Genomic DNA, 25,632 nt, shown 5'->3' on the forward strand with positions numbered 1-25,632 from the left:
GAGTTAAATTCATGCAGTTTATATGTGTAACCTTGAGGTTTGGATCACGACATCAAGGAACGTGGATGACCATTGTAGTTATCTGGCTTTATGTGGCACCTAAATAGATCCTTGTAATTTGATTGGTGGATTATATGTCACATGCCATTCATTATTTGCCCATTGTATGAGTGACATCTTGTACTATTCATTTTGGTTCTGTTTACACTGTGTTTTGCCCTATTGAACACCTCCATTAGCTTTTATAAAAAAAAAACAAAAAAAAAACACTTCCATGATTTATGAGGAAGCTTAATCCAGCAGCTGCAGTGTTGGCGGGGACATCTTTAGAGGCTGTGGAAGTGCTGTCAGGAAGAACTGGACAAGTTTCTATTGTGGTATTTCACTGGATTCAGGAAACCAAGATGTGCATTTTCACACAAACCACTGAGCTCTTTGGCAACTCTGGCTCTTCTCAGGAATGTGGTGGCTCACCTGCTGGCCACCACACCACCTGCTAGCCGGAGTGAGGTGCTTTTCGGGCACAGAGCATACTCTGCCCCCTGCTGTCGGCTTTCTGGTCCTTCAGGAAACACCTTTCTATTTTTTAAGTAGAATTTCATATGGTGCTGCTCTATTTAGGTGTCATATAAAACAGATAATGAATGATTTTCCATTCGTGCAGTGGCAAGTATATTTTCATTTGTTGAAAAATGGAATGTTTCTTTCAACTCTGCTTCACTTATTGAACTTTCAACTCATGCAAATATTCTGACCATTGGACTTGTAGACATTTATTATTTTTACATTATAATGCCTGACTCTGGCACTTAGAGGCAACCAGTCTCACAAAGTTGTCAGATGTTTCTTTTTTGGTCCTAAATTTAATCTGAAATTTAAAAAAAAAATGCATATTTGTGTGCATGTGTTTAAAAAAGAAAAAAAAGAAACAATTTAGCATCTTGGTTTGACCTCATTTCTTTTTCTTTTTCAGGAATCAGCAGCTAAAGCAAAGAAGGAAGGCAGATTTTTACATGGAAACAAACTCCAGATCTTTAGGCAGAGGACAAAGCAGAGTAAATGCATCACGTTTTTAAAAAAAATTGTGATTATAGCAGGTATCTAGCAAACCCTCGCCATGTCGCACACGGGCAAGCCGAAGTTTGCTTGGGAATCTCTACTGTGGTGAACATAAAATAACCTTAAAATTCTAGCAGTGCTACTGGCAAAACAGATTTCCATGGTCTCTAAGCCAAACGTAGCCCTGGAGCCAGTCACCGTGTAAATGTCATAGTTCATTCCCTGAATTTCCCACTCTGCTGCGCCTGTTATCATCATTATTATTATTATTATTAGCAACGCTAGTGCTAAGACAAATCTTCTGCTTTGTTCACCCGGAGCCAGAACAACCACACAGCATTGTACAAACCCCCACCTTCAGTTCAGACGGTCTGAGTGAGGTATTGAGGAGCCTATGGACTATAGTGCAGTATAGTGTGAACCTACACAGGAAACAGAATAGACCTGTGTCACAGCTGTAGTAAAGTTCAATTTGTCTTAATAGCTGCTTATATTATTAAGCCAATTTATTAAGTAAATTTAGAATGTGCAGAAGTGTGTATTTGCATTTTTTTTCTTTCAAAGCATAGTTAATCAACTTTCTATGTGGTTAATTGATGCTCCCACAAGCTAATCACATTTGCCGGTTTTTGAAGAAGCCTGCTATAATAATTTACATTATTGTAAATGGACTGCATTTATACAGTATATAGTTTTTTCCATCTGCATCAGAAGCTCAAAGCACTTTACAATAATGCCTCACATTCACACAGACACACTTGCACACCGATGTCAAGATGCTGCCATGCAAGGCGCTCACTACACACCAGGGGAAACAAGGGGATTAAGGACCCTGCCCAAGGGACCTTAGTGATTTTTCGGTCAGGCTGGGTTTTGAACCGAGGATCCTCTTATGTGAAGCCCAACGCTTAACCACGAGACCATCACATCCCCCACCCATATTATTGCATAAAGGACTGTCAAATATTAATTAACATTAAACTGTGTTTCTCCAAACCTTAAATTCTGTATTGTAGTTTTGAGCAAGTTTGTGCATTTTTATAACTATTTCATATATTTTGGGTAATATTGTTGTCTGGCATGACATACAAGTAATTGCTAATTTGAACCTACAGCTTCTGTATGAACTCGAATGGACTCCTTTGTAAAGTGAGTTTTCAGATAAGGATAGTTTTTATTTATTTATCGCAAATGACTGGGGTTGCAAAAAGTCAGTTTATCCATAATTTACAATTAGTAGTTTTCAGAATTTTTCATATTGATGCACTGGTGATTTTGGAGGCGAATATATAGTTTATATAACAATACTTCTTGACAGTTCATTCTTTTGGCTGTTTCACTATGTTGTCTCAGGTTTTATTTATTTGTTTATTTTTTAATCTCTTCAGGTCCAAGGGAAACAAGGAACAGATCTACCGATGTAGCAGAGGAGACAGAAGTACAAAGCCAGGAAATGGAGACTACACGTGCATCTTCTCCCCTCAAAAGACCTCCACTCAGAGCTGCTGTCGTCAGCAGCACCGTCACCTTCAGCTGCAGGTAATGTGGCTTGTTGTAGATATTAAACATAAAATAGAACAAACAACACTTGATTCTACTCTAAATGTATCATTTCCAAATGTATTACTTATGATTACATGTTTACAGTTTACAAATTAATCCATGAAAAAACAAGGAAATTATTTAAAGTGTATATAAATTGTATGCCAGTGCCAAATTTGATTTTCATGTCAAACAGTAATGGTAATATCAAGAGCAATATGCTGTTTTCTGAGACACAAACAGGATTGTAATAACCCAGTGACATACTGTGAGTTCTCTATTACACAGAATGGAAAAATACTGTATTTGTAGTTTCAGGAAGTGTTGGAATGAAATCTTTGTGACGTTCCGCCACTGAGCTGTTCATAGAAATATGATGAAACGGGCACTTAGACGCAGCACTGCGGTGTGTCGTTGTGATGTGAATCGCTGCTTTAACCTGCTTCACTTGCTCAGGTCGTCAGGCACATTCTGAAATGAAACTCAGTCAAACCTTTCTGTGTGCTGATCATGCTAAAACTCCAAGCAAACCGCATTACTCACAATGCATTAACTCTTGACAGTTTACAGATCATGTGTCTTAAAACGATAACTACTTGCTGATATCGCACAAAAGAATCACACATTGCATTATACATGTCACTTTATCAGTTTTATTGACACCAGTTTTCATGTCTGCAGCTTTTATGGTCTGATACCCATGATTTTACCCATGATAAACTGGATGCGCAGATATCTGATACAGATGATTTTCCAGTATCACCATGTGTCCCTAAACCAGATGCACAGATATCTGATACTGACGATTTTCAGATATAACCATGTGTCCCTAAATTGAATGCACAGATATCTAATACCGACGATTTTCCATTATAACCATGTGTCCCTAAACCAAATGCACAGATATCTGATACAGATGATTTTCCAGTATCACCATGTGTCCCTAAACCGAATGCACAGATATCTGATACCGATGATTTTCCAGTATCACCATGTGGCCCTAAACCGAATGCACAGATATCTGATACAGATGATTTTCCAGTATCACCATGTGTCCCTAAACCGAATGCACAGATATCTGATACCGATGATTTTCCAGTATCACCATGTGGCCAGCCACATGGGGTGTGCTGCCAGTACATTCTGAGTGCCGGTCCCAAGCCCGGATAAATGAGGAGGGTTGCGTCAGGAAGGGCATCCGGCGTAAAACAAGCCAACCGAATTATGCAGACTCAGAATCGAATTCCCATACCGGATCGGTCGCAGCCCGGGTTAACAACGTCCGCTACCGGTGCTATTGCCCAACAGGGTGCCGGTGGAAATTGGGCTACTGCTGGGCGAAGACGACGAAGAGGAGGAGGAAAACGTTGCCACGAACAGTGGGAGAAGAAGAAAACTAGAAGGGTGGAAATGAGAGTGGGGACTTTGAATGTTGGTAGTATGACTGGTAAAGGGAAAGAGCTGGCTGATATGATGGAGAGGAGAAAGGTAGACATATTGTGTGTGCAAGAGACCAAGTGGAAGGGAAGTAAGAGCAGGAGCATCGGCGGTGGGTACAAGTTGTTGTACCATGGTGAGGACAGGAAGAGAAATGGTGTTGGGGTCATTTTAAAGGAAGAGTATGGTAAAAGTGTGTTGGAGGTTAAGCGAGTATCTGACAGGGTGATGAGTGTGAAGTTGGAAATTGAAGGGGTGATGATGAATATCATCAGTGCATATGCCCCACAGGTTGGTTGTGAGATGAAGGAGAAAGAAGATTTCTGGAGTGTGTTAGATGAGGTGGTGGAGAGTGTGCCCAAGCATGAAAGAGTGGTGATAGGATCAGACTTCAATGGGCATGTTGGTGAAGGGAACAGAGGTGATGAGGAAGTAATGGGTAGATATGGTATCAAGGATAGGAACGGGGAAGGACAGATGGTAGTTGATTTTGCAAAAAGGATGGAAATGGCTGTGGTGAATACCTACTTTAAGAAAAGGGAGGAGCACAGGGTAACATATAAGAGTGGAGGAAGGTGCACACAGGTGGACTACATTCTTTATAGGAGATGCAAGCTAAAAGAAATCACAGACTGTAAGGTGGTAGCAGGAGAGAGTGTCACTAGACAGCATAGGATGGTTGTTTGTAGGATGACTTTAGAGGTAAAGAAGAAGAAGAGAGTGAGAGCTCAACAAAGGATCAGATGGTGGAAGCTGAAGGAGGAAGACTGTTGTGTGAAATTTAGCGAGCAGGTGAGAGAAGCACTGGTTGGAGGGGAAGCAATTTTGGACAACTGGAGTACTGCAGATGTGGTGAGGGAGACAGCTAGGACAGTACTGGGTATGACATCTGGACAGTGGAAGGAAGACAAGGAGACTTGGTGGTGGAATGAAGAGGTCCAGGAAAGCATAAGGAGAAAGAGGTTGGCGAAAAAGTTTTGGGATAGTCGGAGAGATGAAGAAAGTAGACAGGAGTACAAGGAGATGCGGCGTAAGGCGAAAAGAGAAGTGGCAAAAGCAAAGGAAAAGGCATATTGCGAGCTGTACAAGAAGTTGAATAGTAAGGAAGGAGAAAAGGACTTGTACCGATTGGCCAGACAAAGGGACAGAGCTGTAAAGGATGTGCAGCAGGTTAGGGTGGTAAAAGATGCACATGGTAATGTGCTGACAAGTGAGGAGTGTGCGCTGAGAAGATGGAGGGAATATTTTGCAGAGTTGATGAATAAAGAAAATGAGTGAGAGAAAAGGCTGGATGATGTGGTGAGAGTAAATCAGGAAGTACAAGAGATTAGCAAGGAAGAAGTGAGGGCTGCTATGAAGAGGATGAAGAGTGGAAAGGCAGTCGGTCCAGATGACATTCCAGTGGAGGCATGGAAATGTCTAGGAGAGATGGCAGTAGAGTTTCTAACCAGATTGTTTAATAAAATCTTGGAAAGTGAGAGCATGCCTGAGGAGTGGAGACGAAGTGTGCTGGTTCCTATTTTCAAGAACAAGGGTGATGTGCAGAGCTGCAGTAACTACAGAGGCATAAGGTGATCAGCCACAGCATGAAGTTATGGGAAAGAGTAGTAGAAGCTAGGCTTAGAAAACAGGTGAAGATCTGTGAGCAGCAATATGGTTTCATGCCAAGAAAGAGCACTACAGATGCATTGTTTGCTCTGAGAATACTGTTGGAAAAGTACAGAGAAGGACAGAAAGAGTTACATTGTGTGTTTGTGGACTTAGAAAAAGCTTATGATAGGGTGCCAAGAGAAGAGTTGTGGTATTGTATGAGGAAGTCTGGAGTGGCAGAGAAGTATGTTAGGGTAGTGCAGGACATGTACAAGAATAGTGTGACAGCGGTGAGATGCGCAGTCGGAATGACACTCATTCAAGGTGGAGGTGGGATTACACCAAGGATCAGCTCTGAGTCCTTTCTTGTTTGCAGTGGTGATGGACAGGTTGACGGATGAGATCAGACAGGAGTCCCCATGGACTATGATGTTTGCAGATGACATTGTGATCTGTAGTGAGAGTAGAGAGCAAGTTGTGTCTAGTCTGGAGAAGTGGAGATATGCTTTGGAGAGAAGGGGAATGAAAGTCAGTAGAAGCAAGACTGAGTATATGTGTGTGAATGAGAGGGAGCCCAGTGGAATAGTGCAGTTACAAGGAGTAGAAGTGGTGAAAGTAGATGAGTTTAAATATTTGGGGTCAACTGTTCAAAGTAATGGAGAGTGTGGTAGAGAGGTGGGGTGGAGTGGGTGGAGAAAGGTGGCAGGAGTGATTTGTGACCGAAGAATATCAGCAAGAGTGAAGGGGAAAGTTTACAAAACAGTAGTGAGACCAGCTATGTTGTATGGTTTAGAGACAGTGGCACTAACAAAAAGACAGGAGGCAGAGCTGGAGGTGGCAGAGCTGAAGATGTTGAGATTCTCTTTGGGAGTGACAAGAATGGACAAGATTAGGAATGAACATAACAGAGGGACAGCTCAGGTGGGACGGTTTGGAGACAAAGTCAGAGAGGCGAGATTGAGATGGTTTGGACATGTGCAGAGGAGGGACCCAGTGTATATAGGGAGAAGGATGCTGAGGATGGAGCCACCAGGCAGGAGGAGAAGAGGGAGACCAAAGAGGAGGTTCATGGATGTGCTGAGAGAGGACAAGCAGGTGGTTGGTGTGACAGAGGAAGATACAGAGGACAGAGTGAGATGGAAACAATTGATCTGCTGTGGCGACCCCTAATGGGAACAGCCGAAAGACAAAGAAGAAGACCATGTGGCCCTAAACTGAATGCACAGATATCTGCTACAGACGATTTTCCATTATAACCATGTGTCCCTAAACCGAATGCACAGATATCTGATACAGATGATTTTCCAGTATCACCATGTAGCCCTAAACCGAATGCACGGATATCTGATACCGACGATTTTCCAGTATCACCATGTGGCCCTAAACCGGATGCACGGATATCTGATACTGACGATTTCCCAGTATCACCATGTGGCCCTAAACCGGATGTACAGATATCTGATACCGACGATGATGAAATCATTTTTCAAGATGATAATGCATCTTGCCATAGAGCAAAAACTGCAAAAACATTCCTTGCAAAAAGACACATAGGGTCAATGTCATGGCATAGGGTCAATGTCAATGAGCAGATCTGGTTTGATGCAGGTGTTAGTTTTGGGGATGAAAATTTACAGGGTGATTCCATAATTTTTTCCTCAGAATTGAGTGATTCCATATTTTTTTCCTCTGCTAGGTCTAAAAAAGTAACCGTTACTGACTGCCACAATCTTTTTTTCTTGATTTCTTATATTGTTTCTTAAAGCCAGGAAGTTGCCATTTGAAATGACTTTAGTTTTGTGTCATGTCTGTGATCTGCTTTTTTTCTACAAAATTAAACAACTGCATGAACATCCTCCGAGGCCGGTGATTCCATAATTTTTGCCAGGGGTTGTAGACGATTTCCCAGTATCACCATGTGTCCCTAAACCGGATGCACGGATATCTGATACCGACGATTTTCCAGTATCACCATGTGTCCCTAAACCAGATGCACGGATATCTGATATAGATGATTTACCAGTATCACCATGTGTCCCTAAACCGGATGCACAGATATCTGATACAGACGATTTCCCAGTATCACTATGTGTCCCTAAACCGGATGCACGGATATCTGATACCGACGATTTTCCAGTATCACCATGTGTCCCTAAACCAGATGCACGGATATCTGATATAGATGATTTCCCAGTATCACCATGTGTCCCTAAACCGGATGCACGGATATCTGATATAGATGATTTCCCAGTATCACTATGTGTCCCTAAACCGGATGCACAGATATCTGATACGGACGATTTCCCAGTATCACCATGTGTCCCTAAACCAGATGCACAGATATCTGATACAGACGATTTCCCAGTATCACCATGTGTCCCTAAACCGGATGCACGGATATCTGATATAGATGATTTCCCAGTATCACTATGTGTTCCTAAATCGGATGCACAGATATCTGATACAGACCATTTTCCAGTATCACCATGTCCCTAAACCAGATTTTCCAGTAGGTCTGCAGCTATCGATTATTTTAGTAATCAAGTATTCTATCGACTATTCTGGCGATTAATCGAGTAATCGGATAAAAAATACTTTGCATTTTTAACACCGCCAACAGTCCAGGGCTCTCCCTAAGCAATGGCACAATGTCACTGCGTCATTACGGAGATTGTCAAATTTAGTGTGTCCCTTTCTGTTTTCCTGGGTAATCATTTATTTTTTCACATATTTACAAGTTTTGGATCTTTCCTGGTGTCAGGAGCTCAGCCAGAGTCTTGACATTTTGCTGAAATGGTGATGGGATGTGGCTTTCTGTTTTTGTTTACCCTAACTTGTAAAATTTAACCATTTTAAGTTTTTTTTTTTTACATTGGTTAACTGAGTCCCTGCGTGACTTTTTTTAATCCCACTTTCTCTGTGATGCATTTCAGCTGGAGGTTGAACATGCAAACCTCGCAGTCAGGTTTTTTTAAATTATTATTATTTTGAGTTACCGTGTTTATGAAGCGTTGTGTGTTGCCCAAAAAAGCGAAAATTAAAAAGTGAAATGCTCAGTGCGTGTCTGAGCAAAACACAGAAGGAAGAGTGGACTTCTTCCAGAGACTGTTTGTCAGAGGTGGCCGGGACGGAGCTGTGAGGGCAGAGCTGAGCCGCTCACACCGGGCAGAGAGAGGCAGCGACCAGCCGCTATGGGAATAGCCATGTAGAGCGGATTAGCCTGGACCGTTTTTCTTATAAAAGGCTTTATTTTACTCTGTCACGTTGGAAAGCTGTAGCTTTCGTGCTAATTTGATTAGCGCTTACACGGCTCATGCATGCTAGTCTTCTTCTGTATGTTTTTCTTTGGGACGTTACAGCGCCACACACAGGCCTGGCATATGTACTACAACGTTAATGCCTCGAACATTTTTTGTAATCGAATTATTCGAGTTACTCGACTAATCGTTTCAGCCCTATTTTCCAGTATCACCATATGTCCCTAAACCAGATGCACAGATATCTGATACCGACGATTTTCAGATATAACCATGTGTCCCTAAATTGAATGCACAGATATCTGATAACGACGATTTTCCATTATAATCATGTGTCCCTAAACCGAATGCACAGATATCTGATACAGATGATTTCCCAGTATCGCCATGTGTTCCTAAACCGGATGCACGGATATCTGATACCGACGATTTTCCATTATAATCATGTGTCCCTAAACCGAATGCACAGATATCTGATACAGATGATTTCCCAGTATCGCCATGTGTTCCTCAACCGGATGCACGGATATCTGATACAGATGATTTCCCAGTATCGCCATGTGTCCCTAAACCGGATGCACGGATATCTGATACCGACGATTTCCCAGTATCGCCATGTGTCCCTAAACCGGATGCACGGATATCTGATACCGACGATTTCCCAGTATCACCATGTGTCCCTGAACCGGATGCACGGATATCTGATACAGACGATTTCCCAGTATCACCATGTGTCCCTGAACCGGATGCACGGATATCTGATACCGACGATTTCCCAGTATCGCCACGTGTCCCTAAACCGGATGCACGGATATCTGATACGGACGATTTCCCAGTATCGCCACGTGTCCCTAAACCGGATGCACGGATATCTGATACGGACGATTTCCCAGTATCGCCACGTGTCCCTAAACCGGATGCACGGATATCTGATACGGACGATTTCCCAGTATCGCCACGTGTCCCTAAACCGGATGCACGGATATCTGATACCGACGATTTCCCAGTATCGCCACGTGTCCCTAAACCGGATGCACGGATATCTGATACGGACGATTTCCCAGTATCGCCACGTGTCCCTAAACCGGATGCACGGATATCTGATACGGACGATTTCCCAGTATCGCCACGTGTCCCTAAACCGGATGCACGGATATCTGATACGGACGATTTCCCAGTATCGCCACGTGTCCCTAAACCGGATGCACGGATATCTGATACCGACGATTTCCCAGTATCGCCACGTGTCCCTAAACCGGATGCACGGATATCTGATACCGACGATTTCCCAGTATCGCCACGTGTCCCTAAACCGGATGCACGGATATCTGATACCGACGATTTCCCAGTATCGCCACGTGTCCCTAAACCGGATGCACGGATATCTGATACCGACGATTTCCCAGTATCGCCACGTGTCCCTAAACCGGATGCACGGATATCTGATACCGACGATTTCCCAGTATCGCCACGTGTCCCTCAACCGGATGCACGGATATCTGATACCGACGATTTCCCAGTATCGCCACGTGTCCCTCAACCGGATGCACGGATATCTGATACCGACGATTTCCCAGTATCGCCACGTGTCCCTAAACCGGATGCACGGATATCTGATACCGACGATTTCCCAGTATCGCCACGTGTACCTAAACCGGATGCACGGATATCTGATACGGACGATTTCCCAGTATCGCCACGTGTCCCTAAACCGGATGCACGGATATCTGATACGGACGATTTCCCAGTATCGCCACCTGTCCCTAAACCGGATGCACGGATATCTGATACCGACGATTTCCCAGTATCGCCACCTGTCCCTAAACCGGATGCACGGATATCTGATACCGACGATTTCCCAGTATCGCCACGTGTCCCTAAACCGGATGCACGGATATCTGATACCGACGATTTCCCAGTATCGCCACGTGTCCCTAAACCGGATGCACGGATATCTGATACCGACGATTTCCCAGTATCGCCACGTGTCCCTAAACCGGATGCACGGATATCTGATACCGACGATTTCCCAGTATCGCCACGTGTCCCTAAACCGGATGCACGGATATCTGATACGGACGATTTCCCAGTATCGCCACGTGTCCCTAAACCGGATGCACGGATATCTGATACGGACGATTTCCCAGTATCGCCACGTGTCCCTAAACCGGATGCACGGATGTCAGGGTCAAAACACATTACCCCTTACGGACATGTATAAATGAGTGAACACGAGACCAGCAAACCTTTTGTCAGCTGCATGCAGCGGGAAGAGCAGTCACCACCTCTCTCTCGACTCTCGTCGAACTGTCTTCCTGTGCACAGCGTTTTTATTAAGCAAAAGTGGCATACAAGCTGGGCGTGATAACATTGTCGGTTATTGTGAATATCATGAATAAAAGCAATGAATAGGAGCAAAACATCCTATGCAGCTGGTGAGCTATTGCAAGCTAATATGTGTTTCCGTGGGTTTGCTGCTGTCTGCCTGTACTCCTTTTCCCCATCAAACATCATGTCACCCGACGTGACGTGAAGCCAGCCGGTGCACATCAATTCCATTGTTTCGCTGTCCTCCCACAGACACTGTCCTTGCTTCAAGGCCGTAATCCCAACAGAGACGTGCAAAACTACATGGTGCAAAAGATATATGCATGCATGTGACATGTGATGGAGAACAAACGATAATATACGTTGTGACAATATAATATATATATGAGTTGCGCTGGTGATAATACAATGATATTATGATTATATTGTGATACACAGTCAGGTGCATAATTACTCTAACAACGGATATCTGATACAGATGATATCGCCATGTGTCCCTAAACCGGATGCACGGATATCTGATACCGATGATTTCCCAGTATCGCCATGTGTCCCTAAACCGGATGCACGGATATCTGATACCGACGATTTCCCAGTATCGCCATGTGTCCCTAAACCGGATGCACGGATATCTGATACCGACGATTTCCTAGTATCACCATGTGTCCCTAAATTGAACGCACAGATATCTGATACAGACGATTTTTCATTATCACCATGTGTCCCTTAACCAAATGCACAGATATCTGATAGACCATTTTCCATTATAACCATGTGTCCCTAAACCGAATGCACAGATATTTGATACAGACGATTTTCCAGTATCACCATGTCCCTAAACCGGATGCACAGATATCTGATACAGACGATTTCCCAGTATCGCCATGTGTCCCTAAACCGGATGCACGGATATCTGATACCGATGATTTCCCAGTATCACCATGTGTCCCTAAACCGGATATTCACAGATATTTCCGAACACATTCTTGTGTTGCAGATGAATGTTCATAATTCTGAAACATAAAATGTCTCTGTGCTCTTTCATGTCTCCCCAGTCCACCAGTAAAGAAGCCAGCTGTGGTCACGTCTCTGATTTTTGCCAGTGAACCCCAGCTAGAGGGCAGCACTGACGCACAGACCACAAAGTGCTCCATCCCCTCCTCCCTCCTCCATCTCGTTGGTCAGGTGGCTGAGACTGCTGAAGAAAAGTACCACCTCCTGGAGCAGAGAGACAAGATTCTGCGACAAGGTGAGGACAGTGATGTCAAACAGGCTGGGTTCCTATTGATTTGTGCTGGTTTTGGTTACAGTGAATAAAAAATAGTCCTGAGCATGAGCAGGTAGTTGCTTTTAGGCAGCTTTTGGACATATCTTTATGTTCGGCTGCCTTCAGTAATGTTGGTATTTGGCTAGACTCTTTCTCTGCGATTGTTCTGTCTGAGTTATTTTCATTAGTTACTTCCTCCAAACCATCAACATGTCTATTAGACCCCATTCCTACCAGGCTGCTCAAGGAAGCCCTACCATTAGTTAATGCTTCGATTTTAAATATGATCAATCTATCTTTCTTAGTTGGCTATGTACCACAGGATTTTAAGGTGGCAGTAATTAAACCATTACTTTTAAAAGCCATCACTTGACCCAGCTATCTTAGCTAATTATAGGCCAATCTCCAACCTTCCTTTTCTCTCAAAAATTCTTGAAAGGGTAGTTGTAAAACAGCTAATTGATCATCTGCAGAGGAATGGTCTATTTGAAGAGTTTGTCAGGTTTTAGAATTCATCATAGTACAGAAACAGCATTAGTGAAGGTTACAAATGATCTTCTTATGGCCTCAGTGGACTCATCTCTGTGCTTGTTCTGTTAGACCTCAGTGCTGCTTTTGATACTGTTGACCATAAAATTTTATTACAGAGGTTAGAGCATGCCATAGGTATTAAAGGCACTGCACTGCAGGGGTTTGAATCATAGTTATCTAAGACTAAGGTTAATTATGGAGTTCCACAAGGTTCTGTGCTAGGACCAATTTTATTCACTTTATACATGCTTCCCTTAGGCAGTGTTATTAGAAAGCATTGCTTAAATTTTCATTGTTACGCAGATGATACCCAGCTTTATCTATCCATGAAGCCAGAGGACACAAACCAATTAGTTAAACTGCAGGAATGTCTTACAGACATAAAGACATGGATGACCTCTAATTTCCTGCTCTTAAATTCAGATAAAACTGAAGGTATTGTACTTGGCCCCACAAATCTTAGAAACATGGTGTCTAACCAGATCCTTACTCTGGATGGCATTACCCTGACCTCCAGTAATACTGTGAGAAATCTTGGAGTCATTTTTGATCAGGATATGTCCTTCAGTGTGCATATTAAGCAAATATGTAGGATTGCTTTTTTGCATTTGCGCAATATCTCTAAAATTAGAAAGGTCTTGTCTCAGAGTGATGCTGAAAAGCTAATTCATGCATTTATTTCTTCTAGGCTGGACTACTGTAATTCATTATTATCAGGTTGTCCTAAAACCTCCTTGAAAAGCCTTCAGTTAATTCAAAATGCTGCAGCTAGAGTACTGATGGGGACTAGAAGGAGAGAGCATATTTCACCCATATTGGCCTCTCTTCATTGGCTCCCTGTTAATTCCAGAATGGAATTTAAAATTCTTCTTCTTACTTATAAGGTTTTGAATAATCAGGTCCCATCTTATCTTAGGGACCTCTTAGTACCATATCACCCCAATAGAGCGCTTCGCTCTCAGACTGCAGGCTTACTTGTAGTTCCTAGGGTTTGTAAGAGTAGAATGGGAGGCAGAGCCTTCAGCTTTCAGGCTCCTCTCCTGTGGAACCAGCTCCCAATTCGGATTAGGGAGACAGACACCCTCTCTACTTTTAAGATTAAGCTTAAAACTTTCCTTTTTGAAAAAACTTATAGTTAGGGCTGGATCAGGTGACCCTGAACCATCCCTTAGTTATACTGCTATAGACTTAGACTGCTGGGGGGTTCCCATGATGCACTGAGTGTTTATTTTTATTCACCTCTTTTTGCTCTGTATTCACCACTCTGCTTTTAATCATTGGTGATTGATCTCTGCTGTCTTCCACAGCATGTCTTTTTTCCTGATTCTCTCCCCTCAGCCCCAACCAGTCCCAGCAGAAGACTGCCCCTCCTGAGCCTGGTTCTGCTGGAGGTTTCTTCCTGTTAAAAGGGAGTTTTTCCTTCCCACTGTCGCCATGTGCTTGCTCATAGGGGGTCGTTTTGACCGTTGGGGTTTTTCTGTAATTATTGTATGGCTTTTGCCTTACAATATAAAGCGCCTTGGGGCAACTGTTTGTTGTGATTTGGCGCTATATAAATAAAATTGATTTGATTTGATTTGATTTTGTCAACATGTCACTTTTTTTCTGTGTGTGTGTGTATATCTCTACACACTGTTGAGGAAAAAGACTTTATATATCAAGGTGAATATTGGTATATAATATCACCTCACTGAGACCTCAGACAAGTTTTACTTTTGCTCTGTTTGTTTTTATTGTAATTGTAGCCACCCAGGGTCAAGACTGTTTGGAACTTTGTGCATGCCATATCTTGACAAAAACCTGCTGTATAAATGTAAAACTTTGTACATATCTTGCTAATACCTTGCACAAGTTAAAGGTTGGGGGTTTAGCCACATAACCAAACACCACCATGTTGTCCGTGGGAATCCATGGGCTTCAGATTGGGTCGTGTTTTTAGGGTGGCAATAAATTATGTAAAGTTTCTAAAATGATTTTCACTGAAAGTGCAGGAAATTAAAATGAAAAAGTTTTGTGAATAATTGTATTTATTAGTTGCCACATTTAGTTGATGTCATGTTTTACAACTGGCAAGGTTGAGATATTTCCTTTGCTCAGAGCACATGTAGTTGCCAGGGACTGATTAATGGTAATATCAACGTCTGTTGTATACTTTTGTTACATAATATCCCTAATTTCTTTAAAAATATTAGACCTATCAACTTTAAGTTTTCACAGCCTTCATCCTTGACCCAAAATACATAAGCACATCAAACGGCAAACGTCAACTCTCCAAAGTTTCTCTGTGATCGAAGCCATACACAGGCACACACGTACACATTGGCCACTCGGCTTTTGGTATATAGATATTTAATTGTTGTAATAGTAATCAGGGAAAAGCATCTAATGTTAAATTTTAGACTGTCTTATCATTAATTTAATTTGTGTTTACTTTGTAATTTCCTTTTATTCTTCTGTGTTTTATCTTTTTATTGTGCTCTTCTTGCTTTTAATTTTGATTTTAGATTAATTTGTGTTGTTGTGAATTGTGTGAAGCACCTTGGGGCGACTTTGTCGTGAGTTGACGCTATATAAATTAATAAATTGAAATTGAAAAATGAAATTGAAATTGGAGAAGCTTGAAACGGAGAATGAATGGCATTTTTACTTTAGAAATTACTTAAACGATCAGTTGTAGAGACTAAAATATTACTCCATCTTAGGGCTGGGTGATATGACCAAAATCTCATTTCCTGAAAACAATAGAAATCACAATATCAGTCATCTAATGAATCACGGTTGATTTGGGATCCATACAGACTGCTCCCACGGTTTAGCACACAGATGAACTGCGTGATTTTGTGTCACTGTGACTTGATTTTAAATCGTTAACTGTTAATTCTGATGCATTTGCAGTAAAATAACATTCAGGTTGTGGAATGCAGCTGCTCCTTGCAGAGAGACTGCTGTAGATGCCCACTCACGCAGCCCGTTACAGCCTCGTGCATTGCTACAAACAGGCTTGGCGCACTTTTGAATCCAGCCACAGAAAGAATCTCGTTTTTGAATCAGAAGAACGACATTTAAATCAAAGCCTGAAATGTTGCAAATTGGGTGAACTTATTTATCTGGTTGTAACTGGCTGTTGCTGGTCTGGTTTTAAGTGCATTTAAGATGGTTTAAAATGATTTATAACATGTATTAGCTTTTTTGTTTTTAGAAGCTCTACCACCAGTTGTAATTTTGAGAAACTGTTGTTGACTAAATGTGTTTAGACTTGAGCCAGTTAGTTTGACAAAGTTCATTGGCAGATTAATCAGTTATTTAAAATACTTTTCAGTTTATTTGTTCAATTAACCTTTCTCAGTCTAGAGTTTAAAATGGCCTCAAATTATGGTTTAGGGTTTTTTTTTTTTTTTTTTGCTGACCTAAGTAGAAAATCGCAAGATTACATTCAACGGTGCCACATACCAGTGTGTTGCTGTCCTCAATGAGCATCAACTGCTAGATGTACTGCGGTGTTTTATGTGTACCGTATGATGCACCTGACGGATTGTTATCGTGTGCTTATGTTGGCTCAGGTCGTCCCAAGCAGACAGAGCTGATCCTCTCCAAGGTTTTCGTGGGCACCTGTCCTGACATGTGCCCAGAGAAGGAGAGGTACATGAGGGAGACACGGAACCAGCTTAGTGCCTTTGAGGTCCTTGCTGATACAGAAACGGTATGTCCCACATGTCTCTTTGACAAGCGTAGTTTCTTCTTCCAGTCATTGACTTATGGGGAAACGGCGGCCTAAAGATTCAAAATGTGGCCTTTTGACCTGAACCATATATTTCAGTGTTCCAACACCGTATCCATTAAAAAAAAAAAAAAAAAAGATAGAGCTGGGGAAAGTGAATATGTTGCTTGTGAAGGCAGTCTGTGTAGTTGGTGCAGGTTTATATTTTTTTCATCTTGTGTTAAGAACCCTGGCATTTTCGATATGTCATCCTGTCAGGAGCCTCAGTCTTACTCTGCTGTTCAGCAGAAACACAGTAATAATTATGAGTGCACAATTAATCACATCACAATCAAAATCACACTGTCTGACTGCGGTGATATAATCAGGGTCAGGTTGCATGTACTGTGCTCTGCTGCTGTCTGTGTGTGCCCCACCGTTAAAGATCCCCACCCCCCAGTTGGATGCTGTACTCTTTATGGGTGTTTGGTAAAGAATAATAAATGCCTTATTGTGGAGTTTGCAGCCGTTAACATTTAGAGGATGAAGAATTCCGGCTTTGGTTTTTGGGATCTTCTCTGCACATCTGTGCATGTGTCCAGTGACTGCTGAACAATTTTCTCATAGATGTACATCACTAAGGCGGCACAGTGGCTGAGTGGTTAACACGGTTGTCTCGCAGCATGAATATCCCAGGTTTACTTCCAACCTGGTCCTTTCTGTGTGGACTTTGTATGTTCTTCATGTGTTTGCATGGCTCCCTCCTACTTACAAACACATGTAGGATATGCAAATTGGACACTTTAAATTGTCCGTAGGTGTGAGTTAGGAGGTCTGTATGTGCTGGCTCTGCAGTGGGCTGGTTGGCCTGTCCAGAGTGGACCCCGCCTTTAACCCAGTGACTGCTGGGATCGGTTTAAAAAAAATATAGAATGAACCATTGAGGAATTACAGCCCTTTACAGCACAATGCACAGTTTCTCTCATCACACCTACAGAAGCCCTTAACACCTTCAGAGTTATCACAGGTGTCTTGACAGCTTTATTGAAAACTGCCTTGTGAACCTTATTGTTTACTTCATGACTAGTGTAAATGAAACCAGAGAAACATGGTCACTTGGAAATGTTTGTGTGTTCATCCCCTGACCTCTATGAAGAAAACTGGCTGTAAAAGTGATGATTTCTTATAACAATAATCAGTTTGTCCAATGGTTTATTGGCTTTGAAAATGGAAGGATTGCATGAAAATGGCTGTAACCAATAAATGGTTGTAATATTTTTTGTTAAACCCCTTGAATGAAAGCTAAAAGACTACACTAGTAAATTTGTCAGAGTTTGTAACCACATTGTGTTTGTTTTAAAGGTCTACTGGATGTATAACCAGAATGGTAAAGTCAGTAACTACAAGTGTAGCTGATTCTCTTTTTTTTTTTTTTTTTTTTTTTCTTTGGAAGATGTTTCTGACATCTTTGGCGTCTGCTCCTGTCTCCAGGTGGATCATGCAACAGCTGTCAAGGAATACAGCCGTTCATCAGCTGACCAAGAGGAGCCCCTACCCCATGAGTTGCGCCCCCTGCCTGTGCTCATTATGACCATGGACTACTTGGTGACTCAGATCATGGATCGGGGCCATGAAAACTACAGGGATTGGTACGACTTTGTCTGGAACAGGACCCGAGGCATTCGCAAGGTGAATCTCTTCAGTGAATACTGTAGTACTGGGCAAGTCCAAATTGTGTCACAGGAAAGAACACGTAAGAGCAAAATGTTTGTATCTTCAGCTTTTTATTGTAGTATACTTTATTGGAGTAACATTTAATCTTGTGAAATCCCATTTATTTATTTGATTATTTTATTAAAATAAGGGCTGCTGGATCTGAAAGTGGTATTGTGAATACTGAGGCAAATACTGCAGTTGCCAGAAGGTCAAACATTGTGGCTGTTGTCGTCATCTTGCTGATCATTTTGCTGGACAGTGAAATCATCCCTGTCAGTGCTCCTGTGTCTTTGTGGTAAACACTAGTCTTGTCATGAATTCACTTTCCCTAGTTATCAAAGCTTAATGAGCAAACACACTGAAGTGTATTTGGGTCATTTGATATGAACTACAGCAGAGGTTCCTACTGTATGTCACCATTTGAAAATTTTGTAATAATAAAATGTTCACTAATTATGTCAACTGGAAAAACAAGGCTGCAGGGGCGGTGTTAAAATTTGTACTCAGTCAGTCGTGGTAATCCCTCAGTGGCAAAGAAAATCGTCTCTTGATCGATTCCCAAACAGGATGGTGGATGAGGACAAAATCTACATCCATGGTTGAAGTAGAGACCCTGTGCATGGCTTGTTTAACGTGGGAATGTCATTGCACTCTGACAAACACACAGGCCTTGGCAGATCCTTAGCCTGGTCCGATGGGTGAAAAAAACCCACATGATGGGGGTATGAGGACCTGCTGCAGCCTTCATCCATCTTCACCGGAGTTAGGCTGTAAGCTGTCACCTCGTCTGCCTGATCCGCCATTGAGAACTTCTTGTTTCACCAGAGCACCGTTAGCCGTGTTGTGTTCAGGGTTCCTCTTGGACCTACATGTTTACTGTAGGCGGCTGCTGGACACACAAGGTCCCTACCGTGTTCCACGCCAACAGACAATCCCCTACTTGATCCATTACCCAGGTGTCACGAAGCGGACGAGGTGTGGGACTTTGACACCCGTACTGTGCACTTATGTATTTTATACTTGTTTTCACAGATATCCTTCTCGAAACATCACTTAGGCCTGATACAGCTTGCTTGAGATGTCTTTGGCATGTGTAACAGAAATACTGTGAAATGTATTTATTTTACTTAATTTTATGTATATATATATATATATATATATATATATATATATATATACACACACACACACACATAGTGGGATAAAAAAGTACTTAGTCAGTCCCTGCTTGTGGTGCACGTTCTCCTATTTAGAAAGATGAGAGAGGTCTGTAATTTTCATCATAGGTACACTTCAAATATGAGAGACAAAATAAGAAAAAAATCCAGAAAATCACATTGTAGGATTTTTAAAGAATTTATTTGTAAATTATGGTGGAAAATAAGAATTTGGTCAATAACAAACAAGCAAGATTTCTGGCTCTCACAGACCTGTAACTTCTTCTTTAAGAAGCTCTTCTGTCCTCCACCTGTTACCTGTATTAATGACACCTGTTTGAACTCGTTATCGGTATAAAAGACACCTGTCCACAGCCTCAAACAGTCAGACTCCAAACTCAACCATGGCCAAGACCAAAGAGCTGTCGAAGGACACCAGGAAGAACATTACAGATGTGCACCAGGCTGGGAAGAGTGAATCTACAATAGTCAAGCAGGTTGGTGTGAATAAATCAACTGTGGGAGCAATTGTAAGAAAATGGAAGACATACAAGACCATTGATAATCTCCCTCCATCTGGGGCTCCACACAAGATGTCATCCCGTGGGGTCAAAATGATCATGAGATCAGTGAGCAAAAATCCCAGAACTACAAGGACGGACCTGATGAATGCCCTGCAGAGAGCTGGGACCAAAGTAACAAAGGCTACACACTATGCAGAGAGGGACTCAAATCCTGCAGTGCCAGGCGTGTCCCCCTGCTTAAGACAGTATGTGTCCAGGCCCATCTGAAGTTTGCCAGAGAGCATATGGATTATCCAGAATAGGATTGTGAGAATATCATGTCGTCAGATGAAACCAAAATAGAACTTTTTGGTAAAAACACAACTTGCCATGTTTGGAGGAAGAAGAATGCTGAGTTGCATCCCAAGAACACCATATCTACTGTGAAGCATGGGGGTGGAAACATCATGCTTTGGGGCTGTTTTTCTGCAAAGGGGACAGGATGACTGATCCGTGTTAAGGGAAGAATGAACGGGGCCATGTATCATGAGATTTTAAGCCAAAACCTCCTTCCATCAGTGAGAGCATTGAAGATGCAACGTGGGTGGGTCTTCCAGCATGACAATGATCCCAAACACACTGCTCAGGCAATGAAGGAGTGGCTCCGTAAAAAGCATTTCAAGGTCCTGGAGTGACCAAGCCAGTCTCCAGACCTCAACCCCATAGAAAATTTGTTGAGGGAGTTGAAAGTCCATGTTGCTCAGCGACAGCCCCAAAACATCACTACTCTAGAGATCTGCATGGAGGAATGGGCCAAAATACCAGCTACAGTGTGTGCAAACCTGGTGAAGATGTTTGACCTCTGTCATTGCCAACGAAGATTATGTTATAAAGTATTGAGTTGAACTTTTGTTATTGACCAAATACTTATTTTCCACCATAATAATTTACAAATAAAGTCTTTAAAAATCCTACAAAGTGATTTCCTGGATTTATTATTTTTTTTTTTTCTCATTTTGTCTCTCATAGTTGAAGTGTACCTATGATGAAAATTACAGACCTCTCTCATCTTTCTAAGTAGGAGAACTTGGACAATCAGGAACTGACTAAATACTTTTTTACCCCACTGTGTGTGTGTGTGTGTGTGTGTGTTTGTGTGTGTGTGTATATATATATATATATATATATATATATATATATATATAATGTGTGTGTACACACACCCTCAACCAGTGACTCAAGATAACAGAGTTACAATGCTTCCAAAATCATAAAAGAAGAAAATAAACAATATGCAAAGTGAAAAACTGCTGCATGTCACAGCAGTGCCACCAATTTATCTCGTGCTTTGAAATCTTAAAAATTAAAATCCAATTTTTAGTGTATTTGCTCATTAAATGTTGATAGCTAAGGAGATACAGTCAAGTTCATAAGTCTTGGGATGGTAACACCGTTTTTGTAATTTGACTCTGTACAACACCACAGTGAGGATGAACTGAAGTGCTAAAAATACAACATGTCCATAGACTGTTGGCTTTACATCAAGGGGTTGAACAATTATATTGCATTAAGCATGGAGGTCCAATTATTTATTGGCTCTGAAAATGGTGGGACTATGTATCAAAGCAACTGTAATTCCAAAATACTTAATGTGATATTTTTGCTAAACCTCCTTGAAGTAAGACTAAAAGTCTACATCAAACACATCTTAATTGGTTAATTTCAGTTCCGTTGTGGTCGTGTACAGAGGCAAAATTACAAAAATCATTTCACTGTCTAAATACTTGTCAACCTTAGTATAACATTAAAAAACTATTAATTTTTCCTGAAGGCAGTTGAATATTTCTTCACAATAATTAAAATCTGTGTGTATTATATTGACAAGAACATCTCTGTATTCTGTATAAGCTCAAGGTGAGTTCATCTGTGGGTCTCATCTCTTCAATGGTGCCACCACATCGTCCCAGTAGGTCATTTGGTTTGTTATTGTTGAATCTTGACCTGGGATCACTCCTTCACTGTGGTCAAAGGTCAAATTCAGGATTCTGCTAAGGTTGTAGGTTAACCTAAGCTGAGCTGAGACCTGGTTTATTGCTGTATGGGACTCGCACCGGCACAACAGGTGAATCCTGGAAAGCCAGTTGACCCTGTAATTGCTTATCCACAGCTTCAGCTGACTGGCATCTTCAGCTAAGAGTTGATTGGTACCCTGGGAGATGTCCAAATGGGTCAGTGGAAGTGTTATGGTTGACCTTTGACCCTACATCATCCTCTGCTCGGTGTCCAATGCCAGGTTTAGTTTTCTGTACTGTAAGACTTGGTTTATTGAAATTAAATCCCCAACCTGTTTCTATATTGTACACACAGGACATTACCCAACAGCACCTGTGTTGCCCGCACACAGTGTCACTATTTGAGAAGTGCACACGATTCCATATTCATTGCGGTCATCATCTCTGCGAAGAGCCAATGTTATCTTTTGACGCCAAAATCAACAATGAGAACATGACAAAGTGCTTGCAGAGTCTGAAGGAAATGTACCAGGATCTGGCCGCACAGCACATCTACTGTCCACAGGAGGCAGAGTTCCGCCAGTACAGCGTGCTGCTGAAACTGAATGATGGTGACATCTTAAGGTCTGTCCAAGACAATACACACACACGCACACAATATCGCCAAAATCCAAGTGATGCCCATCATCTGACTTTTTCTTAGTAACTGTTTGTTTGAGATACTCGAAAGAGAAATAGTTCCATAAACATCCAGTCACTGGTTCATGTTAAAGTCTCACAACCATACGGAGAAGGATGCTGAGGATGGAGCCACCAGGAGAAGAGGGAGGTCAAAGAAGAGGTTTATGGATGTGCTGAAGGACAACATGCAGGTTGATGGTGTGACAGAGGATCCTGACAACTAAATTTAAAAATTTATAGAAATTTAATGCACTTTTGATAGACTTTTCATGTCTGCTGTCTTCTCACGGTTTCTTTCAAACACCCCAACGTTGAGCCAGATACACACTACACCATCACACGATAGGGTTTGAGTCAGAGTATATATTTTAACAGGCTTAACACATACATTGATTTGTTATCATCTAAGTATTCTCATGCTTCCTGTATGTTTAGGGAGGTGCAGCAGTTCCGTGAAGACGTCCGCAACTCTCCAGAAGTGAAGTTTGCTGTACAGGCGTTTTCTGCAGTCAACAGCAACAACTTTGTGTGCTTCTTCCAGCTGGTGAAAAGAGCGTCCTATCTGTCCAGCTGCATCCTGCACAGATACTTTAATCAGGTCAGTCAATTTACACATTTGTCAGTGAGCGTTTTTCTTCTGAATTTTACTGGTAATGTTTGGTAAAAATGAGAGATGAGACTTTCAGTTTGAACTAGAACATTCTCAGCTTTATTCTCATTGGACATGTACATGTACTTGTGCGTGCAGGTCAGAGCTACAGCTTTGAAGATCCTGAACGTAGCTTACACTGTGGGTCCACGGTCGACTGCATTTCCACTAAAGGACATTGTGAGGATGTTTATGTTTGACAACGCTGCTGAGACAATGGACTTCATCCAGCAGTACGGCCTCAGTGTCAGTGATGAGTAAGTCTCAGTCGGTGAGATCTTGGGTGCAGTATATATATATACAGTAATACAGTTATCTGAATTATAATAGCCAAGTGGCCTCTGTTTGTATAGGTGGGCTTTGATCACAGCGAAACTGGAGGGAGCTGACATTTGCTGTTTGGTTTGTTTATGTGTTTTGGGTCAAGGGTGAGGTGAATGCTGCGAAAATGGAAAGTTGATAGGACTAATATTTTTGGAGAAATTAGCATTATTAGCCAACAACAGTGATATTGGATATTGTGCTGAAATGCATTATGGGGTTTGGGGGGTTTTAATTGGTATTGTGGTTCATGTTAGTTTAACAGTGTTGTTAGTGTTATTGATTTATTGTGTTTTTGTAGTTCAATTGGTTTAGTCAGTTTAGTTAAATGTCATGTTGCCGTTACCATGAGTGAGAAATGTTGTGCTTTTGATTTCTTTTGCCACCATCTCTGTTTGTGGGTGTTTAAAAATAAATAAATAATAAATAATATAATTGTAAATATGTTAAAAATTCATGGATGACACAAGAAATTGAAAACACTGGAAGTTCATTGTGGTCCATTTAAAAAAAATAAAAAAAGAGAAATACAAGTAAAAATAAAATATAATAATAATAATAATAGTATGTATATGATTACAAGATCCTAAACAATTTAGAAATACATTAAAATAGTAAATTAACATAAAATTCAGTAAGTAACAGGAAATAAAAGGTTTGAGTTCTTCTAAAAACTATTGAGGTCTATGGTTCTAAAAGCATTTTGGACTCATTATAGAAACTTTCTATAATTTATTACCACCTTTGAAAAATGTCAGCTATTTATTTTATAAACACTGCCCAATCTGGAGCCTGTGGATCCCCACGGGCAACAGGCTAGGAGAAGTAAATAACAGATGCATCCCTTCTTCTTGGAAGTAGCCATCTATCTGCTGCTGCAGCTAGTTCCTGGGGGCCTTAGTGTTGAGCATAACCACATAAGAATGCCACAGAACATAAAGTATTCATTTTTTAAAAGAAAATAATTCCAATGCTGCGCCGGGATGTCCTGAAAATGTGATTTGTGATTCGCTTCTTTGGTGTGAAGCTAGGCTGCTCCAGTAGCTGAGTGGCATGTAACTGAATGAATCCTGGTCATAATAATCCTTGTTTGCACTTTTTCTGGCACATCACTCTTTCTTTTTGATAGTGGGATGAGAAGTGCCTTCTCCCCAGCAGCTTTTGTGAAATCAAGTTCAGTGAACCTTTTCCTTGCCAACATAGCTACCTAAGTCCCTGTTTCCCACAACCCTACCCATGACCAAGTCCATGTTAGCATTGAACAGAGCAGGCAGCAGAACACATTCCCAATGATTACCAGTATTTACTGGGACAAATTAAGAGATTCTGCACAGTGCTCACACGACCTGTCTGTAGTCTCGCTGTGTCTAGGAAAAGGATAGTGAAAAGGCATGGTTTAAAAAAAAAATATATATATTTCCAATTTGTTTGCAGCATGGTAGAACTCAGCAGGACGGTCTACCAGGAGCCAGATCTGCCTCTGTCCCAGAAGAAGTCAGAGGTCATCATGAGAAAGAAAACTATATTGATTGGAGAGGTAGTAAATGGAGGCTCCCTTCCAAATGTGCCCCAGCACACACCTGTCTGCAGCTTTGACTCACAGAACAAGTATCGTGGAGAGAGCTTACAGGCTGAGCCCTCTCTAAGACAAAGAGGTATTTGTGCCAAATCTCTGACTTATTATCAGATCAGACACATTATTTCTTTAACTGTATGCATGCAACCTGCAGAAAATACTCATTTTGGCTGTCCGAAACAAAGTAGTGAGATACTAAAAAAAAAAAAAAAGCCATGTTCTCAAGTTTCCTCCAAAAATGACGGGAAACACATTTTCATAGTAGATACCTATTCTTAATCTTCAATCAACAGTTTTAACTTTTACAAT

The 25,632-nt window shown here is 41.5% G+C and overlaps 1 protein-coding gene and 1 long non-coding RNA gene across 3 annotated transcripts in view; one reads left to right on the forward strand and one right to left on the reverse strand.

The window, feature by feature from the left end:
* Positions 1–25,632, forward strand: part of mcm3ap (minichromosome maintenance complex component 3 associated protein) — a 57,811-nt gene that overhangs the window by 6,167 nt on the left and 26,012 nt on the right. For both annotated transcript variants that reach the window (XM_034186846.1, XM_034186845.1), the window contains exons 4-12: positions 974–1,055; positions 2,448–2,598; positions 12,269–12,462; positions 16,572–16,711; positions 18,200–18,397; positions 22,452–22,720; positions 23,213–23,375; positions 23,526–23,683; positions 25,182–25,402. In XM_034186846.1, coding sequence (XP_034042737.1) covers positions 974–1,055; positions 2,448–2,598; positions 12,269–12,462; positions 16,572–16,711; positions 18,200–18,397; positions 22,452–22,720; positions 23,213–23,375; positions 23,526–23,683; positions 25,182–25,402 — 1,576 coding nt within the window. The remainder of the gene's footprint in view (positions 1–973; positions 1,056–2,447; positions 2,599–12,268; positions 12,463–16,571; positions 16,712–18,199; positions 18,398–22,451; positions 22,721–23,212; positions 23,376–23,525; positions 23,684–25,181; positions 25,403–25,632) is intronic.
* Positions 5–8,234, reverse strand: LOC117525068. Its single transcript, XR_004564949.1, has 3 exons — positions 8,224–8,234; positions 1,409–1,414; positions 5–177 (listed from the first exon to the last, which is right to left on the reverse strand). It is a non-coding gene; the product is annotated as an uncharacterized LOC117525068 (long non-coding RNA).

The sequence above is a fragment of the Thalassophryne amazonica genome, chromosome 14 (assembly GCF_902500255.1).
Source record: "Thalassophryne amazonica chromosome 14, fThaAma1.1, whole genome shotgun sequence".
Taxonomy (NCBI): domain Eukaryota; kingdom Metazoa; phylum Chordata; class Actinopteri; order Batrachoidiformes; family Batrachoididae; genus Thalassophryne; species Thalassophryne amazonica.